The 19,846-nt window shown below is 46.9% G+C and overlaps 1 protein-coding gene across 1 annotated transcript in view; it reads right to left on the minus strand.

Moving 5' to 3' along the window:
* Positions 1-1,445: 1,445 nt before the first annotated feature.
* Positions 1,446-19,846, minus strand: part of LOC145414861 (uncharacterized) — a 265,294-nt gene continuing 246,893 nt past the window's right edge. Inside the window, exon 3 of the mRNA XM_080284284.1 lies at positions 1,446-4,254. Coding sequence (XP_080140410.1) covers positions 1,487-4,204 — 2,718 coding nt within the window. The 5' untranslated portion in view covers positions 4,205-4,254 and the 3' untranslated portion in view covers positions 1,446-1,486. The remainder of the gene's footprint in view (positions 4,255-19,846) is intronic.

The raw sequence follows: 19,846 nt of genomic DNA on the forward strand, positions 1-19,846 counted from the left end.
TTAGCCAATGATTTTATGGTCGTTTGACCCACTCTGGTTTTCATGGCCACACACAACAGTAGGTAACTGTGTTAAATAATATTACTAATGTATGATAAGTATATACATACTGTCATATTCAAATATTATGTATGCAATTAGATTGAAAAAAGAAAACGGAAGTGCAAAGATGGGAGAGGGATGGTGTGACGGAGTGAAGAGGGAAACGGGGAGGGGGTGAACGCGATATTGGGGGGTAGGGAAGGAATGGTCAGAGGGTTGTTCAGGGTGTTAGTGGAGGAGCTACCCCACACAGTCGCACTCGTCCGATTTTGTATAACACCTTAGATTTGATGACTGGATTAGGCTTAATATCCTTCAGTAAACTCCTAATGTAACATATGTAGCAATATGGTTTAAGGGTCATAAATTAGGCCCGGATGTCAAAAGTACTGTGTTGAAATATCATACTGATCCAACGATTCGCTTAGGAGATATTTGCGAAAAACAGCGCAACTCCGCCTCTGAAATGGATAGTAGGATCCTAGATACTGGTATTTCTGTATTAAACTGGCTGCCGTGAAACATTTTCTTTTATCTCCATTGTTCATACCATTCTGTGTGATTAATATACATACCATGCTCAGGTGTTGACAACGACTACCAGTAACCTGTTGCATAATACAAGTATTCAGTTATATGATAGTGTCGGATGTTTAGTAGCCTATACCGCTAAATTTTAAAAATAATAACATTACACAACAAAGGTTAATCATATGCATCATTCAAAAAAGTACTTTATCTTAAAATATAGTATAAAAAGTGGCATGAAGGACTTAGGCTATACGTGACACATATGACAGCTGTTGCTGCCCGAGTATATACATGACTTAAATTATGGCGGGACCCAGCCTGGCCTGGCCTAGGATTCTACTCTCGTCGGTTAAGGAGGCTCTTGAGTACCTTTTCATTAACTTATTTCTGTATCTGGTACCGGTACGGTAAAGTTCTCTTGTACAGTATTTATGGAGTTTATATCAGTGTTAAAAAGGTATAAATTCCATACAAGAGCATAATAAGTGCAATATACAAAATAAACTGCTAAGGAAGAGGTTCCAGAAAGTCTCCGAACCAAACGAGATATGGGTCCTAGTTTGGGTCCCGGTGAGCAGAGGAGCCACATACGGCCCCCACCCGTCCACACCCTGAGACTGTACCGTGGCAAACCCCGCATCCGGCTGCCACACTATACCCTGCCCGGTCACCATCACCACATACCCTCAAGGCCTCAACACACTTAGGCCCAGATCTACGCACGAACTTAACGATTAATTTTGTCATAACCCAGATTTTAATTTGCAGGAAGAATCAGATGCGTGGGAGGTTTCTGCACTCTCCATTCCTTGTCCTAACTGGGAAATTGATCAGTTACAACAGGAAATTAACTGACTTTAAGTGCGTTGAGAATCCGAGTCCTGTGTTACCCTCTACCGGTACAGCACGCCACTCACACAACAGTCTCCAGATCTTGCAGCAAGTGTGGTGGAGGGGGGTCCTTGTGGCGGGAAGGGCGGGGCAAGTGGCGGCGGGGGCGGCGAGCACGACGTGAGGGTGGCTCTGGGGTGGATGAGTGTGAGGACGGATGAAGTACCTGAGAGGGTGGAGGTGGGGGTATGCGTGGGCCCCGAGCCTGCTGGTGCCGCAACCAGGCCGTCACATAATCGTGGGAGCCGGGGTGGAGCTGCAGCAGCCGAGCCATGCCTGGGCCGCGTCCTACTGGCCAGGTTGTGTACGTGGAGTGGGACTCGGCCGAGGCAGAGCTTAGTGTGTCAGCTGTGGCAGTTACTTCTGTGTCTGATGGGTAGTCAGTACTAGAGCCACCGCCCAGTCTGACACACGATCTGCTCAGTGTGGCAGCCGCTGTGATACACTGCACTAACGGCACCTCATGATTGCTGGGGCGTAACAATGCCTTTCCGGTGAGGGGATGGATGTGGCACCGGGGGGAAAGTGCCTCGGTTGGTGAGGCGTGAGCGTGACAGCGAGTGAGGAGCGGGTCATGAGCGTGAAGGCAGGCAGCACATACCACTCTGAACCTCTGAACACCTCGAACCACTGCCACCTTTGGTGCAGACTCACTGGCAGGAGGTGCTGCTTCCAGAGTCCCATGCAAAATGCCATTAGGATCTGCCGAGTTACTACTGGTCATCTGCCCCTCATCCCTGTCCTGTGTCCCACCATGATCTCGAACACCATCTTGCTGTTGGGATTCCACCTCACCCTCCTCCTCATCTTCCTCTTCAACGTCACAGGGTCCGTCAACACCATCAAACAGTTTACAGTGACAGAAACCACTCCTGCAGGCTGAGTGGGAGGCGAGAGTGAGTCTGGGTACAGTTGGTGGGGTGCGTGGAACCCGAGCATCATGTGGACCTGTGACCCTTCCACTGGTGCCGGGTCTGTTGATGGTCCCACATGACAGTGAGCTGAAACTGTCTGAAAATGATCCATGTGCCCGATGAAGCAAGTCATACTCTGGCAGAATTCGTGTTGGCAGAGTATTGGTGTTGCGAGAGTTGAATGACCCATTGTCTGTAGATGAGCGCTCAGATTTTGCATGTCGCGGTGGCAGAATGTCGTGAGAAAAACTGAACATGTTAGGTGGAAGATGGGCAGCCATGAGTCGCGGTGGTAATGGAAGAGGTGATCGGGGTGTGGAGTGGGCAACAGGTGGTAACGGTCTGACAGGAGTGGCTGAAACCTGCCCTTCTTCATCTTGCTCCATTTTGTCCTTCTCAACATCATCATCACCGTCCTCTACATCTTTAAAATCAACGTAGGAGCTATTGTGGTCTTGAGTTTCCGGGGTGGATTGAGGTGCAGCCTTGATGGCGGGTGTGACTAGCGAAGGCTTCCTGGAGGGTGCAGCGGCCTTGTGGCGAGGCCATGACGGCAGCAGTGAAGAGCAGTAGAGGTAGGAGAGTGCCAACAGTAGTAGTGCCACTGCCTGGGCCGCTACAACTGAGGAGAACACGGCAATACGGGCCACGGTAGGAGCACCACGGCCGGCACTGTACCAGGTGGCAGTGATAGCGACGTTCTGGACGGCAGTGAGGGTGTAGTAAGCAGCAGGTAAACGTGGACGGGCACATACAGTGAGGGCAGAGGCGTCATCTCTGAAAACATGCCAGTCCCATAGCAGCAGATAGGCAAGGAAGGCTCGGCGCAATGCCCTACGAACAGGCCCAAGGGTTGTGGTATCCAACTCTTCCTGTAGACTAAGCCACACCAATCCTGCTACCCACTGTACCCCCACCACCACTCCCGCCCAGGTCAGGTGAAGGCACAGTAGCGCTGCCAGCGCCACTGCCCGAGTCCACACCACACAAGAGGTTGTGACGCCCACCACCACTCGCGCTGCTGCATCATGGCTGTGGTCGTCAGGGTCGTGTGAGGAGATGTGGGCCACCTGTGTGATGGTGGGAGGTGTGAGGGAGGAGGGGCGGGAGCTGTGGTTGGCGGTGGCAGCTACAATAATGGTTACTACTACTGATATGACCATGGCTGCTGCCACTAGGACACTGACCACACCTGGACTATTGCTACCACCCAACATAGCAGCAACATGAACTACAAGAAATGGCAACGTGTGCACATGCACCTGCACAAAGCGTAGTGTGCCCAGCTCAGCCACATCACTGGGGTCAAAGGCAAGATGGACTTTAAGGAAGCGCCAGAGGACGGAGGCTTGAAGGAGGTGAAGGAGCCAGCACAAGAGCCTTGCTGTGGCCCGCCCAGAGAAGTCCTGTGCTCGCACCGCCCACACCAGCGAGATGCCTGTCACCACCAGCAGCGGCACCCCACCCACTGCAACCCGTACCACCACCCCTGCCCCGCCCCATGCCTGGCTGGCCTCAGGTGGAGATGGAGTGGTTTGAGGTGGGGCTGGCGAGGGTAGGGGCTGGGCAGGTGTGGCATGTGACAGAGTAGGTGGGACGTGTGGCAGTGCAGCCAGCAGTGTGGCGGCAAGCATAGCGGCCAATTCCACCACATGGGTCAGCAGCAGCACAGCCGCCGCCCACCGCCCACCACCTTCACGCCCACTACCACTGGCTGAGGTGGTGTCCGCAATGGAGGTGGGTGGCGCCTGTGCTCCTGGCGGCCTGGGAGGATCCGGCGTACGTGGGGGGCGCGTCTCCCCGGCCGGGGTGGGGGTCACCTTCATCTTCACATCGCCGGCAACAAGTCACCCACTGTCCTGCCACCCAGCCAGTCCTGAAACAATACAAATCAATCAGTCTTCTCGGTAGCACCATATAATCCCAGTAACAATTACATTTACGATCTATAACACTCACAGCCTTTCCGTGATATAAACATTTGGTCCTCTGGTTACATTTCTGCACAGGACCCAAACTGGGTAACATGTCTCACCCGCACTAACAGAACACTCTCAGCCATTTCAACCCCGTGACAGTTTTATTCTATTCTTTCTACCATCAGACGATTTCATTCAGCTTAAGGGAGGCTTTTCTATATGGATGAGTAAGGTATAGACACAATTAACCCCTACAGTGCGATAAGTCCTTCCTAAACTGAATATAATAATCTCTGGGTAGTTTAATTATAATAAAAATACGTCACCTGAGTGAAGAGGCTAAGATCCTTTCTCCAACACCTGTCAGTATAACACCACAGCTAGCAAAGCTTTTTTGTAGCATACGCTGTACATCTTCAGCATAGGCCTAACACCACATCAGCCACGTTCCAGCTACATATGTATCATCATCATCATCATCATTAGGAACCTATTTTCCACTAAAATATAAATGGGTTGGATAGGCTGCAGAATTGGGAGAAAGTAAGTATAAAAATACAGGAAAACTATTAACAGAATGCTCAAGGGTAATACATCAAATCATTCCTCATTCAGATGCAACATTAATAAATATTCTCGCAATACACGCCTGCAACACAGTATGATGCATGCAATAAATATGACTCTTTATTACGTAAAAGAAGCATCGACGAACCTGCTAATAAAATACGAGTTTAGTTTTGCCTTCAAGTATAAGTTCATGTTACACACACACACACACACACACACACACACACACACACATCACGTCTCTTACTCTCGCAACCGCCAGACAACGTTATTCAATGTATAAGAGACGTCCCATATCTAAGTAATAAAGTCAAATTGTGTATATGTGTGCTTGTCTGTGTGTTTGTTCGTTTCTTGCACGAGAGCGGTAATAGATGTCGACCTAACTCATTTTGCATTAGGTCGGAGTAGGTGCAGGGAGTGTCAGAAAAATGCCAAACAAAAATTCTGGCGATTGCGCGCGATGCAACGGTGCGAACTTGTCGGATATCGCTGGACGTGAAAATATGCAAAATCATTTTTTCGACTCTGGTCCGAATTGGCCCTTGTGGGATGAATAATGGTATGGAAACAAAGATAATGATATTTGCAAACATTTAGTGACGGAAAGGCTTATTAGTCACGCAAATTTTTACCTCTCTACCAATCTTTAAAATACTTGTCCGTATAAATACTGGTCAGTAGATCTCTTGACCTAAGTCATCATCAGCTGAACTGCTTCATTGAGTGTCCACATTTCATCAACAAATAAATACATATCGTAGTGTAATTTACTCTTACCACCTCCACACAGCTTAATCATCATCTACACACCAGCCTACTCACATCTAATCCTCATATCCCCTAATCTAAACTTTTACTGGTCAACTTGTTTCATCAAGTGTAAGTATCAAATGTAGGAGTATATACTAGTTTCTTCTTTCTACCTCAAGGCAATCTCAATTACCTTAGGAGTGACACCCCGTATATTATAAAAACTGCTCAGTAATTATCATACCCACACCTAGCATGCATATTCCCTAACCCAGCCCCTGTCTTGCTAATCTGGTTCATCAGGTGTAAATATCAGATGCCTATTTTATTCCTGCCACCACCAGAAATCATGTTCAGTTTAGGAGACACCCTACATATAACACCAGTCTACAAACCTGCTCCCCCAAAACACACAAACACACACAATGACATGTATATTCCCCGATCTAAACCCTCTCGTCAAACTTCTTTCAGGTGTCTACATCAGACTTTCAGAAGATCTCCATATCAAGTAAATTCTGTAATCTAGCTTATCCTTGCCACCTCCAGACAGTTTTATTCAACTTCTGCACACCTGCTCACGCTCTCTAGCTAAACTGTTTGATGGGGTATCCATATTAAGGCGAGAAGGGCCCTGGGCAGCCACCTCGACAATGAGTGTCCCCGGTGGCGTCCCAGCAGGAGGCTTTAGCGCTCTGAAGACGGCGCAGCTGGGGTCACACCATGTTTCTCGGAACTAGAAGGAGTGGTGAGGGAGGGGGAGGGGAATGGAGTGAGGGGTGGGGCTGGATGGAGAAACAGGAGAGAACGAATGAGAGCGAATGTGGTAGAATGAATGGGGGACAGGAATGGAAGGGAAGGAGTAATGCAGGATGTAATGGAATGAATGAGGGTGAGGGATAGGGGTGTTAATGGAGTGGGGAACAGGGGAGGAGAGGGGGCTGGATGGAGGAGTGGGAGGGAAGGACCGAGATAAGATGTAAAGTGGAAACGAGGGAATAAGAGGTGTGTGTGTGTGTGTGTGTGTGTGTGTGTGTGTGTGTGTGTGTGTGTGTGTGTGTGTGTGTAATTCACCGGGTCGGTCAGGATCACTTTGATGGTCGTGATCGTCAGCTTTTACCCTCCCTGAAGAGAGCTGAGAGCTCATATAGTCCGATCTAAGGGCAAGGCTGCGACCTTCACACACGCACACACCCGTCCCCTTGCTCCAGGGGGACAGTAACCACCCACTTCGTCAGTGAAACTTTTCGCAACCTGAGCGAGGCGCGAACTCCCGTCCACCAGTTGGCAAGCGAGAGCGTTACCACTGCACCAGCGAGCGGTGTGTGTGTGTGTGTGTGTGTGTGTGTGTGTGTGTGTGTGTGTGTGTGTGTGTGTACTGGCTGGAAGATTGAGACGGAAGGAGTGAAAACTATGTAACAGAATAGATGAGGGTAAGAGAAGGGAGGGAGGGGGAAGGAGGCAAGATGAAAGAATGAAAGGAACAGACTGAGAATGGATACAATTGAATGAAATGTCGGAGAGGGATGGGAGGAATGAAACAGATGGAATAAGGGAAGTTGTAATATAATGAGGAAGGGACAGAGCAGGGCGAGGGGATAAGCAAAGGCGGGAGGGGGGATTATGTGGGAAGTTAATATAAATTGGAAGAGGAGGAATGAAACAGGGTGTAAGAGAATGAACGAGGAGCTGAGCGGGAGAAATGGAAGGGAATGTGCTTAAATGATGGACTAGCTCCCTCTCATATCCCATTCTGTTCACTACTATATGCAAAGATGTTTCCATTGTCATTTGCACCTCTATACATACTACAGACATGCCCTGAAGGAAACTAAATAAAAGAAAATATAAGACAGAAGAGAAGGGGACAGCAGAGGAGCAAGGAATGGAGAGAGGGAAGACCTGGAGATAACAGAAAAAAAGGGAAAGGCGAAGTTAAAGTGAAAGGTGGAGAGAAGAAAGATGACAGAAAAAACAGAAAAAGAAAGGGGGTAAATGAGAGAGATGAAAGGAAAAATAGAGTGAAGAAAGAAGAGAAAAGGAGTGAAGAGAAAGCACGTAAGGTAAGAAGGCCTGACATGAGAAGACACGAGGTTAAACAAGAGGAGAGGTAAGTAATGCGCGCGCGCGCTCGAGAGAGAGAGAGAGAGAGAGAGAGAGAGAGAGACTCAACAGTGTAATTACTAGTGGTGGTGAGGGGAAGGGTCAGGGCCTTGGTGCTGATAAGGGTGAAGTTGAGGGTGAGGGTGGGGCTGAAGGAAATGGTGACGGTGAGGGCGACGGTGTGGTAATGAGGGTGAGGGTGATGGTGGCGTTGAGTGTGAAGGTTGTGATGGTGACGACGACGGCTGCCACGAGATGGAAATAAATTACCAGCATAACCAAGGTGCAAATAAGTTTAAGTAAAATGAAGATGACTTGAGATAAATGTATATGGCGTTCGAAAATTGCAGAAATACTCGTAATCGCTAAGGAAGAGCTGTTTGTTCCTCTAAGTTCTCGTCAATGCCACATTAGGTTCAACACGTGAACCAGTTCTGCAGCAGTTTGTTATTCTTACCACTTCAGTATTCTCTAGTATGTATTTATCTCATTCCAGTAATGACGGATAAGTATGCACTAACAGTAGTATCCGGCGTTGCTCGGGTTAGCAAAGTTATGAACAACTGGTGTGACCACAACACCATCGACAGCATTTCACGGCCCAACCAGTAGGACCGTTTTGACTCTGCCCCACTTTATTTTGCGTTGTTTCCACAAATCTACTAAGAAATCCATCCTCTTTTTACGTCCCAGTTATGATCTATGCTCATAAACTCAGTCCATTACTTGAAGACCCACTGCATCCAACTGCTACACGACACCCTGAAATACGTCAATTTGGAAAAATGGATATTTTTTCCCCCGCGTTGGGAATTAGGGTTGTGCACGTCCCCTTAAATCCTAGGTGTAGCCTCTGTGATACTGGTAAAACACTTTCTTCCTTGTAGTGTATGGCCAGGCAAAGTTTAGTTTCCTTAACTTAAAAACAGAATCCGTTAATCCCAAGCTCTGTCCATATGGTGTTACTGACTTTCCTCCGAACAAAGCAAATATTTAAAACTGTTACTTGAAAACTGTGGTCATGCATAGCGGACATACAGAAAGATACCGTGATATTAGACAAAAATCAGCTGCCCGCTTGCATTTCGACGTATTCCTTAATTTTTAAAAATAATATACACCGGTATTCGTAGAACTAGAGGGTAGGCTATCAACTCACTTTCATAACTTCTATTCCCTTCTAAACTCTACGCCTTCACTAGGTCATGATGATTATGAAAAGGCTAACGATGATGATGATAATGATGTTCATGAAACTGATAACGATGATGATTATGTCGATGACGATAACGGTGATAACAATATTTTGATGATGTTAGACCTATTGCTGATGATGAAGATGAAAATGATGACGATGCATACCACCGTGGCATATGCAGAACTAAATCGCTCAAAAAGAAGGTGATGTCAGCCAGTGAGCCTGCATGCAAAGAAGTCCACAAGGAGAATACAGCCAGGCGGAGGGGACGTGGACTACACAGGTAATCAGGCATCATTTGACACCTTACCTGTCCTGACGCAGCTGTGACGCGTATGTTAATGAGGGATAATGCAGTGTCCGCCACCGTATATCATGGGGGGAGTGCGGGGCTGCCCTGGGGAAATTGGCGTGGAGGCAGGAGGGGATGGAAGAGTTTGGGAAGAGTGGAAGGGATGAGAATGTTGGAGAGGAGAGAGAGAGAGAGAGAGAAAGAGAGAGAGAGAGAGAGAGAGAGAGAGAGAGAATGAAGGGGAGGATGAATGATCACGTCGAAAAAAAAGGACATGGAAAACAGCGAGAAACACAGGATGAAGGAAAGGAAGGAGGAGGATTGTAGGGATGAAGACAAGACAGAGGAATATTGGAAAGAAGGGAGAGAAGGGCAAACAGAAAAAAAAGAAAAAAAGAAGCTGATGATGAGTGAGGAGGACGGAAAGGGAAAAGTCTGACTGATGGAGATGGTATGGGATAATAGAAAAGAGCGACTCAATGGAAAAGGAGCAGCGATAAGGATAAATGGAAACGAAAGACGATGGAGAACGAGGAAAAAAGAGAGGGTTAGGTATGGTGAAGAGGAATGCGCGATGAAGATTACATGGCTGAAAGAACTAAATGATGGCAAATGAGGAAGCGTGGGCGGAAAAGGAAATCAAGGTAGGTGGAGGAGGGAGGAAGAGAGAAACTGATGTACGAGATGGTGGAAAGAATGACTGGCATGAAAAACAAGTAAAAGCGAGTGAAAAGTAAAGACTGTCAACATTTCCAAGGGAATGCATGAGAGATTTTACAAAAACAAAATCTCTAACACTCAAAGAGGCGATGGTCTTCACTCCTACTCGCTAAAGTTGGCAAATCTTATGTATTAGCGTTCCCACATTTCACTATATGTGTGCTTGTGTGGATTGACATTGACCCCCAAAACGGAATGGCACTAAACCGAAAAGTGCTTGGAAGAATGGAGAAGAAAGAAACTGAACAAATACAGTATGGCCTCCATCATACTGCGAAGATCATAAAATGGAGATGAAGGAGGAAAGAAATGGGGAAGCAAAATGAGATGGAAGGAAGGAGGAGGTTGAGACGGTGAGACACGGAGGATGGAATGGAATGTGAGTGAGGTAGAGGGGATATGAATGTCAAAACGAAGTAGATGGGCAAAATAAGAATAACACGAGAAAAGGAGAACAGTTAGTGAAAAGGGGAGATGAAGAAGGTTGTAAGAAGGGAGACAGAGGGGTAGGGAAGATTATGACAGATGGGAAAGTAGGGAAGAAACGTCAAAAGAAAACTGGAGAGTGGAAGAAGGGAGACAGAGAGGGTGAGGACTAAGGTGTTAAATGGAAAGTTGGGAAGGGGAGGGAAAGGAGAGATGAAGGAAGGCGGACGAAAGGAAAAAGCGAATGCGGTGCAGGATGGTAGACAGAGAAACAGGGAATAAAGGGAATGAAAAGGGAGATGAAGAAGCGTGGAAGAAGATGAATAGAGAGGTGGACCATGGAGGGATGGTAGATGCTCAACATGATGCAGATGGGGGATGAAAAAATGACTGAAAAAAAAAAAAAAAAAGGAGAAAAGCGGTAAAGGTGATGAAGGAGAGTGGGTGAGGGAAGTAGAAAAGGGGCGAGATTAAGAAAGAGGTTGGTAGGTAGGGGAGTTAGGTAGGTATAGGTGGGCAGAGGACGAGGTTGGTAGTGAGGGTAAGGTAGGTTGCGAGTTAGGTAGGTAGGTGGGTAGGTAGGAAAAGTGGGTGAGGTGGGTAGACAGGGTAGGGAGGGGCTGGTCCAGTTCCATAAGTCATGATTCGTTCGGCTGCATGAGATTGATGAACTTCAGCACTACCCCACCCCATCTTCTTTCCTCTCCTTTTTCTCCTCTCTATCTCCCTCTCCTTTCCCTTCTTCTTCCTCCTCCTCCCCTTTCCTCTAATTTCTCTCCCTCTCTTCTTCCCCGTCTTCTCTTCTATCTTCTCTCCCTTTCCTCTTTAATCTCCCCACTTTCATTCTCTTCATTACAACATATCACTCGCGTCTTCTCTTCTCTTTTCTCCTAACAGTCTCCTCCCTCTCCTTCCCCTAGTAGTTTTGAGGTTAGTGAAGGGTAAATCTAACCCCTCTCGTTCGAAAAAACTCTTACACACACACACACACACACACACACACACACACACACACACACACACACACACACACACACACACACACACCAATAAAACTTACTTCACGGGATTTCAAAGGGTTAAACCTGAGCATAAAAAGAAGATGATGGCTGTAGGAAGCAATGGCGGAGAAATAAGAATGTCTAATATAATGTAATAATTGTAAAACAGACTTCATTATGGCTGGCATATACGCTGACTGGTGGAGAAATGAGAATTCGGCAAGGCCTGGATTCTAAGTGGCACAGGAAGCTTCGTAGCACCTCCTCCTTAGCAATTTCTTCTGCACATCACATCTCAATATCCTCTCGTATATTACTGATACAAACGATGTCGATATTAGAACGATATAAATAGCCTACGCGAGAATAATCAGGTGCAATATACAAAATAATTCGCTTAGGAAGAGGCACTACGAAACCTCTGATGCCACTTACAACACGAGCGTATGACCTTAACATTGGGGTATAAAACACTGACTGGGATAAGAAACAGTAACTGTATGAGAAAAATAAAAGTCCAACATAACCTAAACTTGCGATAGAAAGCGCTGATCGGTATAGAAAACTGTCTGGGGAAGAAATGGGAAATCAGAATATAAGCTTAAACACTGGCTGACTGAGCCTTAGGAAACACTGACTGGTGGAGAAATGAAAACGATCAAACGTGACCTAAAGCTGGGATAGAAAGCACCGATTGGTATAAGAAGCACTCTGTCTGACAGAGGGAAAAAAGAATTTGATACAGAAACACTCAGATTGGTAGAAAAAAAGAACTGGATCTTTAAAAATGGCTTAATGTCGAATGCTTAAAAGTCAAACGTATAAAAATATCAAACTGGGGGCACTCCGAATGGTGGAGGAATACAAGCTGAATAAAACCCAAGACTGGAATAAAAATACTCCGACTGGTGGGAAAATATGATAATGGGATCCCTTATAATAAGTAAGATAGCAATAATACAATGATTGGCATAGGACACAGACTAGTGGAAAAATTAGGTTAGGTTGGGTTAGGTCAGGTTAGGTTAGGCTGGGTTAGGTTAGGTTGGGTTAGATTGGGTTAGGTTAGGTTCGGTTAAGTTACGTTAGGTTAGTTTAGGTTAGGTTAGGTTGGGTTAGGTTAGGTTCGGTTAAGTTAAGTTAGGTTAGGTTAGGCTGGGCTAGGTTCGGTTAGGTTATATTAGGTTAGGTTGGGTTGGGTTAGGTTAGGTTAGGCTAGGTTGGATTAGGTTAGGTTGAGTTGGGTTAGGTTAGATTAGGTTAGGTTAGGTTAGGTTGGGTTAGGTTAGGTTAGCTTAGGTTAGGTTGAGTTAGGTTAGGTTAGTTCGGTTAAGTTAGGTTAGGTTAGGTTGGGTTAAGTTAAGTTAGGTTAGGTTGGGTTAGGTTATTTTAGGTTAGGTTAGGTCAGGTTAGGTTAAGTTAGGTTAGGTTAGGTCAGGTTAGGTTAAGTTAGGTTAGGTTAGGTTGGGTTAGGTTGGGTTGGGTTAGGTTGGGTTGGGTTGGGTTAGGTTGGGTTGGGTTGGGTTGGGTTAGGTTAGGTTGAGTTAGGTTGGGCTGGGTTGGGTTAGGTTAGGTTGGGTTGGGCTGGGTTGGGTTAGGTTAGGTTAGGTTGGGTTAGTTTAGGTTAGGTTGGGTTAGGTTGGGTTGGGTTAGGTTAGGTTAGGTTAAGTTGGGTTAGGTTGGGTTGGGTTAGGTTAGGTTAGGTTAAGTTTGGTTAGGTTGGGTTAGGTTATGTTGGATTAGGTTAGGTTAGGCTGGGTTATGTTGGGTTAGGTTATGTTGGGTTAGGTTAGGTTAGGTTGGGTTGGGTTAGGTTAGGTTAGGTTAGGTTAAGTTAGGTTAGGCCGGGTTAGGTTGGGTTAGGTTAGGTTAAGTTAGGTTAGGCTGGGTTAGGTTGGGTTATGTTATGTTGGGTTAGGTTAGGTTAAGTTAGGTTAGGTTAGGTTAGGTTGGGTTAGGTTATGTTGGGTTAGGTTAGGTTAGGTTGGGTTGAGTTGGGTTAGGTTAGGTTAGGTTGGGTTAGGTTGGGTTGGGTTAGGTTAGGTTAGGTTAGGTTGAGTTGGGTTGGGTTAGGTTAGGTGAGGTTATGTTATGTTAGGTTAGGTTGGGTTATGTTAGGTTAGGTTGGGTTATGTTAGGTTGGGTTAGGTTAGGTTAGGTTGGGTTAGGTTAGGTTGGGTTAGGTTAGGTTGGGTTAGGTTAGGTTAGGTTGGGTTGGGTTAGGTTAGGTGAGATTAGGTTAGGTTAGGTTAGGTTGGGTTAGGTGAGGTTAAGTCGAAAATAGACCAAGAACTGAGACTACAGAACAGTAAAGTACAGACTCTGAATAAAGGAGAAATAGGAGAGTAAAATTAGAAACTGGGATAGAAATATTGGAGGAAAAATGGAAAGTCAAAGGAGAAGAGTGAAAGACGAGAATGGAACGGAAAAGGACGAGAAAGGATGAGAAGGATTAATAAAACAGAGAAAATTTGATGGATGAGACTTAGACCGGCGGGGAGAGGAATGGACAGGGTAATAAAAAAATAACACACAGGAGGAATGGGGAAGGATGGGGAAGGAGAAAACGAAAAATGAATGAAGATGGAAAAAAAGATGAATGTGAAAGAGGAAGAATTGCCAGGATCGAAAGGAAGGGAGAAATGAGAAAACAGGATATGAAAATGAGAGAGAGAGAGAGAGAGAGAGAGAGAGAGAGAGAGAGAGAGACTGTACCTTTACGACGAAGAGCGTTGGGGAGAGAAGGGGAGTTGTAGGGAGGGATAGGAGTGGATGAGAGGGGAGAAGGGAGGCGAGATGAGGTAGGAGCGGGGAGGTTAGGGAAAGGAAAGAGAGGGGAGGGGAGGGGAGGGGAGGGGAGGGGAGAGCGAGAAGGGGAGAGTAAGATAAAGGGGTTGGGAGGGGAGGGGAGGGGACGGGAGGGGAGGGGGAGAAGAGGGGAAGGGAAGGGAGGGTAGGGAAGGGGAGGAGAGCTGGGAGCCAGGAGGGGATGGGAAAAGAGGGGTGGGGAGGAGAGTGGAGGGGAGGAGAGGGGAGGGGAGGCGAGGGGAGGGGAGCGAGGGGAGGGGAGCGAGAGGAGGGGAGGGAGAAATAGGGGTAGAGATAAAGCGGACAGCAAGAAGAGTTGGGTAGGGACGAGATGAGGTGGGGAGTACGAAATGAAGAGTACTGGAGGAGTGAGAGAGAATGGGGAGGGGTAGGGAAAGGGAAAGGGAGGTGGGGATATTTTGGAGGGGGAGGGAAAAGGAGAGAGAGGTGGGGATGAGAGAAGACGTGAGGAATGGAAAAGAAGGTGCGAAAGAAGAGGAATGGTGGAGAGGTGAAACTGGGCGGTGAAATATGGGGGGGAGAGGGGAGGATGGAGAGGTATGGGGAAGAGTGGGGAAAAGCGAGAAGAGAGGAAGGGGAGGTTGAGAGAGAAAAATGTGGGGAAGGGTGGAAAAGAATAGAATAAGTGTGGAGAGTGGTGGGGAGAGATAAGGGATTGTGGGGCAGGACGGGGAAGGGTAGGGATGTTTGAGAAGAATTTGGAAGTGTGGAGAAGGATAGTGAAGTGTGGAGATAGGCAGAGCAGGAAAACACAGAGAAGGGGGGGGGGAGAAGATAGAGGAATGTGGGAAGCATGGAGAAGGATTGGGAAGCCTAGAGAAGGACAGGGAAGCATGAGGAAGAATGGGGAAGGGTAGGGAAGTGTGAGGTTAGATGAGGCAGGATGAGAATGGATGGCGGAAGGATGGGGAAAGGTCAAGAGGGGTAAAAAAGGGTGGGGTAGGAGAGAGGTGTGTGGGGAAGCGCTGGGAGAGATAGGGAAGTGTGAGAAAGGGAGGGTAACGGTGAGGAAAAGTGGGGAAGGTGGAAAAGCAGGGGAAGGATTGGAGAATACTAAGGAAAACTGGGTAAGGGTGGGGAGTCAGAGGAAGGACTGAGGAACACTGAAGAAGGGTGGACTGGGGTAGGGGTGCAGGGGAAGCACTGGGGAATAGTGAGGAAGAGTGAGGAGGCGGGGAAGGACTGAGGAAGGGTGGGGAAGCGGTGAAGGGCTGGAGAACGGGTGGGGAGGCGGTGAAGGAATAGGGAAGGGTGGGGAGGCGGTGAAGCACTGGGGAAGGGTGGGGAAGCAGGGGTGCAGGTGCGGGGAGGGTGTCAGACAGAGTTAGTGCCACCCAGTGAACACCAGGCATGAGAACCCTGCCTTACTCCTTCCATCCCTTCTGTATCCAACTCTCCCCTCTCCATCCCTCCCTTTCCCTGGCCCTACCCCTTTACGTCTCTCTCTCTCTTTCTCTTCCTTCACATCTCCATCCCTCCCCTCTGCAACCCTCCTCTTCTCCTACCTCTCCACTTCAACCTTCCTCTTTTCCTCCCTCCATTCTTCAACCCTCCTATTTTTCTCCATGTCCCTTTCATTCATCTCTGCTCTATTCCTCTCTTCCATCTCCATTTTCCCCTATATTCATTCCTTCTCTACCTCTATCTCTCCCTACCCATCCTACCTCCTCTCACTCTCCATCTCATCCCTCTCTATGTCTCTTTTTTTATTCATCTCACCTTGTTCTACTTTTTTCTTCTTCCCCTGCCCTCTCCATTCCTCTTCTCTCTGTCTTTCCCTCTTTCTACCTCTCCATCTCCCTGTTTCTTCCTCCCTCCCCTTTCCATCTCTCCTCTGTCTGTCTCTCTGCTTCCCTGTGTTTTTCTTTCTCCCTCCCTCTCCATCGCTTACCTCACCCTCTCTATCTTCTATTCTTCCTACATCCCTTCTTCCTCTCCATACTTTTTTGCCTCCCTCTTCAGTCTACCCCTCTTCATCTCCCTCTCCATCCCTTTCTGCCACGCGTTCTCAATCCCCCCCTCTTCATCCTACCTCTCCCCTCTCCAACCCTCCTCTCTCCATCTTTTTTTCCATCCCTCCTCTCTTCCTCCTTCGTCTCTTCTCTCCCTATCTCTCCTTTTTCCCTCTCGTTTCTTATTCTCCCCCTCATCCATTTTTTCCCTCTATCCCTCCAAATGTTTCTATACTCGTTTCTCTCTTCCTCACTCCCTCCATCCCATTCCTTCCCCTCTACCTTCCTGCCTCCCTCCGGCTCGATTTACCTCCCTCTGTCTCTCCCGTCCATCCCTCCTCCCTGGACTTCCTTTCTCCCCCTCCTTCTCCTTTAATTCCTCCATCTATCTCCCTCTCCCACTCTCCCCCTTTTCTTCCATTCTCACCCTTCTATGTACCTTCAATCTTTCATTCCTTCCACTCTTTCTTTCCCTTCCCCTCTCCCTCTTTTTTCCTTCATTTCTCCTCATTTCCTGTCTCCCTTTTCCTCTGCCTCACCCCCCTCACTTCTCCTTTCCTTCTTTCTTCTCTCACTTTCTGACTACTTCTCCCTCTTCCTCCTCCCTTTCACCCTCCTCGCCACTTTCCTCCCTCTCTAGTTACCTCCATTTATCCATCTCCCTCTACCTTCTACTCTCTCTCTCTCCTATATACCTGGGCTTGATGTTTTCACCCCTTCCCCCCAACACACATGTCTTCACCTCACATCCTCGTTGCCACAGGAGCCTCACTACAGTTCTTTCACCTTTACTTGGCCCAGATTTTCATCCTTTCGCAGCTTATTTCACGTAGCTTAGTGGCAAACTAGGACAGTATTGAGACTTTACATCCTTTCCATAGCACTTCTTCGTGATTAGCATTATATTTTTAGTGTGAATCTATTGATACAACTCAGCATTCAAGGTGGTGAGGTGGAAATTCTAGGCCAAGTCAGAGTAAAATGAGTATATCACCGTCTTGCCGGTTTCTCCATATGGCACATTAACCCCTTCATTCCGAGGGCGTCTTTTTCCCGTTTATTCTTGTTACCTCCAGCCGATTTTATTCAACCTGGGGCACACCTCTCACAGTCAAGATGGAGGCTAAACTAACTCCTCCACTCCGAGAAAGTCTACCTAAATCTGACTAAAACCGCCAAGACACTGCAAGACCAAACCACTAAAATAGCGCGGTATAATTCACGGGGTTACCATTATTACCGGTGCTGGAGAGGGATGCCTTCAAGTGGTGACACCGATATAACCCAGCGGCTCTACTGCCTGGTTGTATAAACATCTCTCATCTCACTCCCAACCTCAAAATGGAGGATGGTGGACTGCCGAAGAAGGTCAACTTTAGTTTGGTTTCCTATGACCCTGAGGCAACAACTGCTACTGTTCTTACCACATGTTATTTTATGCAAATCGTGTCGATATTAAAACCAGAGACCTAAGAGACGGGGTACAACCGTCCGCTCGAACTATCTCTTCCTGTTCCAGTTACCCTGACCTTTGATTCATGACTTTCGCAATTAGAATCTGACTCAAAATTTACCAGTTAAAAAAATCCAAGATTATGGTCTTCCAAAGTTACAGCATCGACTGACGTACACACATACACATATAAACACAGACAGACAGACATCAACACAGACACACAAACAGACAGTTAAGTATGACCAAAAATATAACCTACCCGTTACATGCCGATAAACTTATAAAAAAATTAAAATCAGTTTCAGCACGATGTCGTCTTATTTACTTCCTTCCGGTAACTTACAGACTATATCATTATGCTCAACCCCTTCAGTAGGATGACGCTGTCTTATTTTCTTCATACTACCTCTACACACACTTTTAATCACTTTAGAAAAAAATACACTCGTACTGATGGGGTCAGAGAGGGCTATAGTAAATTCTCTCCGGTTCGAAAAGTCTCTCCAAAGCTGAATCAAAGTCTGAAGCTGGAAAAAAAAAAAAAAAGTCACTATCCTTCAACTTGTTCACTACGACGAATTCCCTAAATAGTTTTTGCTTCCTTCAGACGATTTTATTCGGTTTGGGAGAGAGCCCCTACAGTGAGAGAGACATTGGAGGCTATATATAATTTCTTTAATTTGAAAAACGTTCCCAAATTGAATATCATCTGTAAGTAGCATGAATAAACTGGAAAAATAAGTCACCGGTCCGATGGGTTAAGGGTTCTAAGCAAATCACCAAAAACATCTTTGTTACCATTATATTTTCTTACTATTTTGACAACCAATAGATAATTTTATTTACCTCAAAATAGAAGTCTTGTGGTGAGGGAGTTGAAGTTTTATGCAAAATAAATCCCTAAGGCAGAGATGCAGATGAAGAGTCTCCTTGCCTCCCGGAAACCCCTGCCTCCCCTCCTGTCCTGTCTCTCCTCTTCTCCTGCCTCTCCTCCACCCCTCTATCCCGTCTCACCCCTTCCCCTGCCTCATCTCTTCTGCTGCCTCCCCTCCTCCCTTCTACCCTGCCTCACCTATTCCTTGCCGCCCCTCCTCTCACTTCATCCCCTGCCTCCCCTCTACCCTGCTTCCCTCCTCTCACCTCCCCTCCTCCCCTCTACCCTGCCTCACCTCTTCCCTGTCTCCCCTCCTACCCCTATCTCACCTCTTCCCATGCCTTCTCTTCTCCCCTGCCTCCCTTCCTACCCTGCCTCCCTGTCATCCTTTTCCTCCTAAAAAAAAAAAAGAAATAAAAAAAAGAGGAGCCTCCCTTCATACTACCCTCCCATTTACTCTCTCATTATTCATCTTGCCTCCCTCTGCACCAGGTTATCCCTCCCTCCCTTCCTCCATGCCAAGCTCTCTCTCTCTCTCTCTCTCTCTCTCTCTCTCTCTCTCTCTCTCTCTCTCTCTCTCTCTCATTTCTGCTGTTGTCATTTTCCGTTTTCATCTCCTCTTCCTTATCTCTACCTGTCACTATAGTCCTTTTACTTTTACCTGTCCCAGATTTTTGTCCTTGTGCAGCTTATTTCACGTAGCTAAATTGCAAAATATGACAATACTGTGGCACTATATCCTTTCCGTAGCACTTCCTCGTGACTAGCATCAAATTCTTTCGCTAATCTCTCGCTGCAACTCAGTATTCAGGATGTAGAGGTGGTAGTTCTAGGCAAAACTTGCGTAAAAAGGGTGACAAAATTTCTTAGCTAGTTCCTGATGCCAATTTAGCTCAGAAAAGGCCTCTCATACTGAACGTTTTATCTAACCCCTCCTGTTTGCAGACCCTCTCTTAAATTAAATAATCTGGAGGTAAATGAAATGAAATAAAAGTAATCGGGCTGAAGGGGTTAAATGCTCAAGTTTGCTCTGTGTTCTGGTCTTGTCCATCACTCGTTCTATACTGAGTGAAAGATCTAGGTGTTGCTGTGGCCCCAGACTCACCTGTACGTGAACTCGGTGGACTGCAGGCTGAAAATACCCTTCTCTTACAGCCACCACAGACCTTTCCAGGGATCGGAAGGGAACTGAGGCTGTACACTTGATCAAAAATCTATCTATACTACCTACGTCTTTACAGTTTGAAGTAGTGGACGAAACGTACCAAAATTATTCTCCATTAACCACTCATAGCTGTGAATGACCATCAGTGCGACATGAAGAAAGAACTTTATCTATCTATCTATCTAACTTTAGCCAGACGCCTTAATCCCG

This window comes from Coenobita brevimanus, chromosome 101 (assembly GCF_032717465.1).
Source record: "Coenobita brevimanus isolate Jiangsu-jjx chromosome 101, ASM3271746v2, whole genome shotgun sequence".
NCBI lineage: Eukaryota > Metazoa > Arthropoda > Malacostraca > Decapoda > Coenobitidae > Coenobita > Coenobita brevimanus.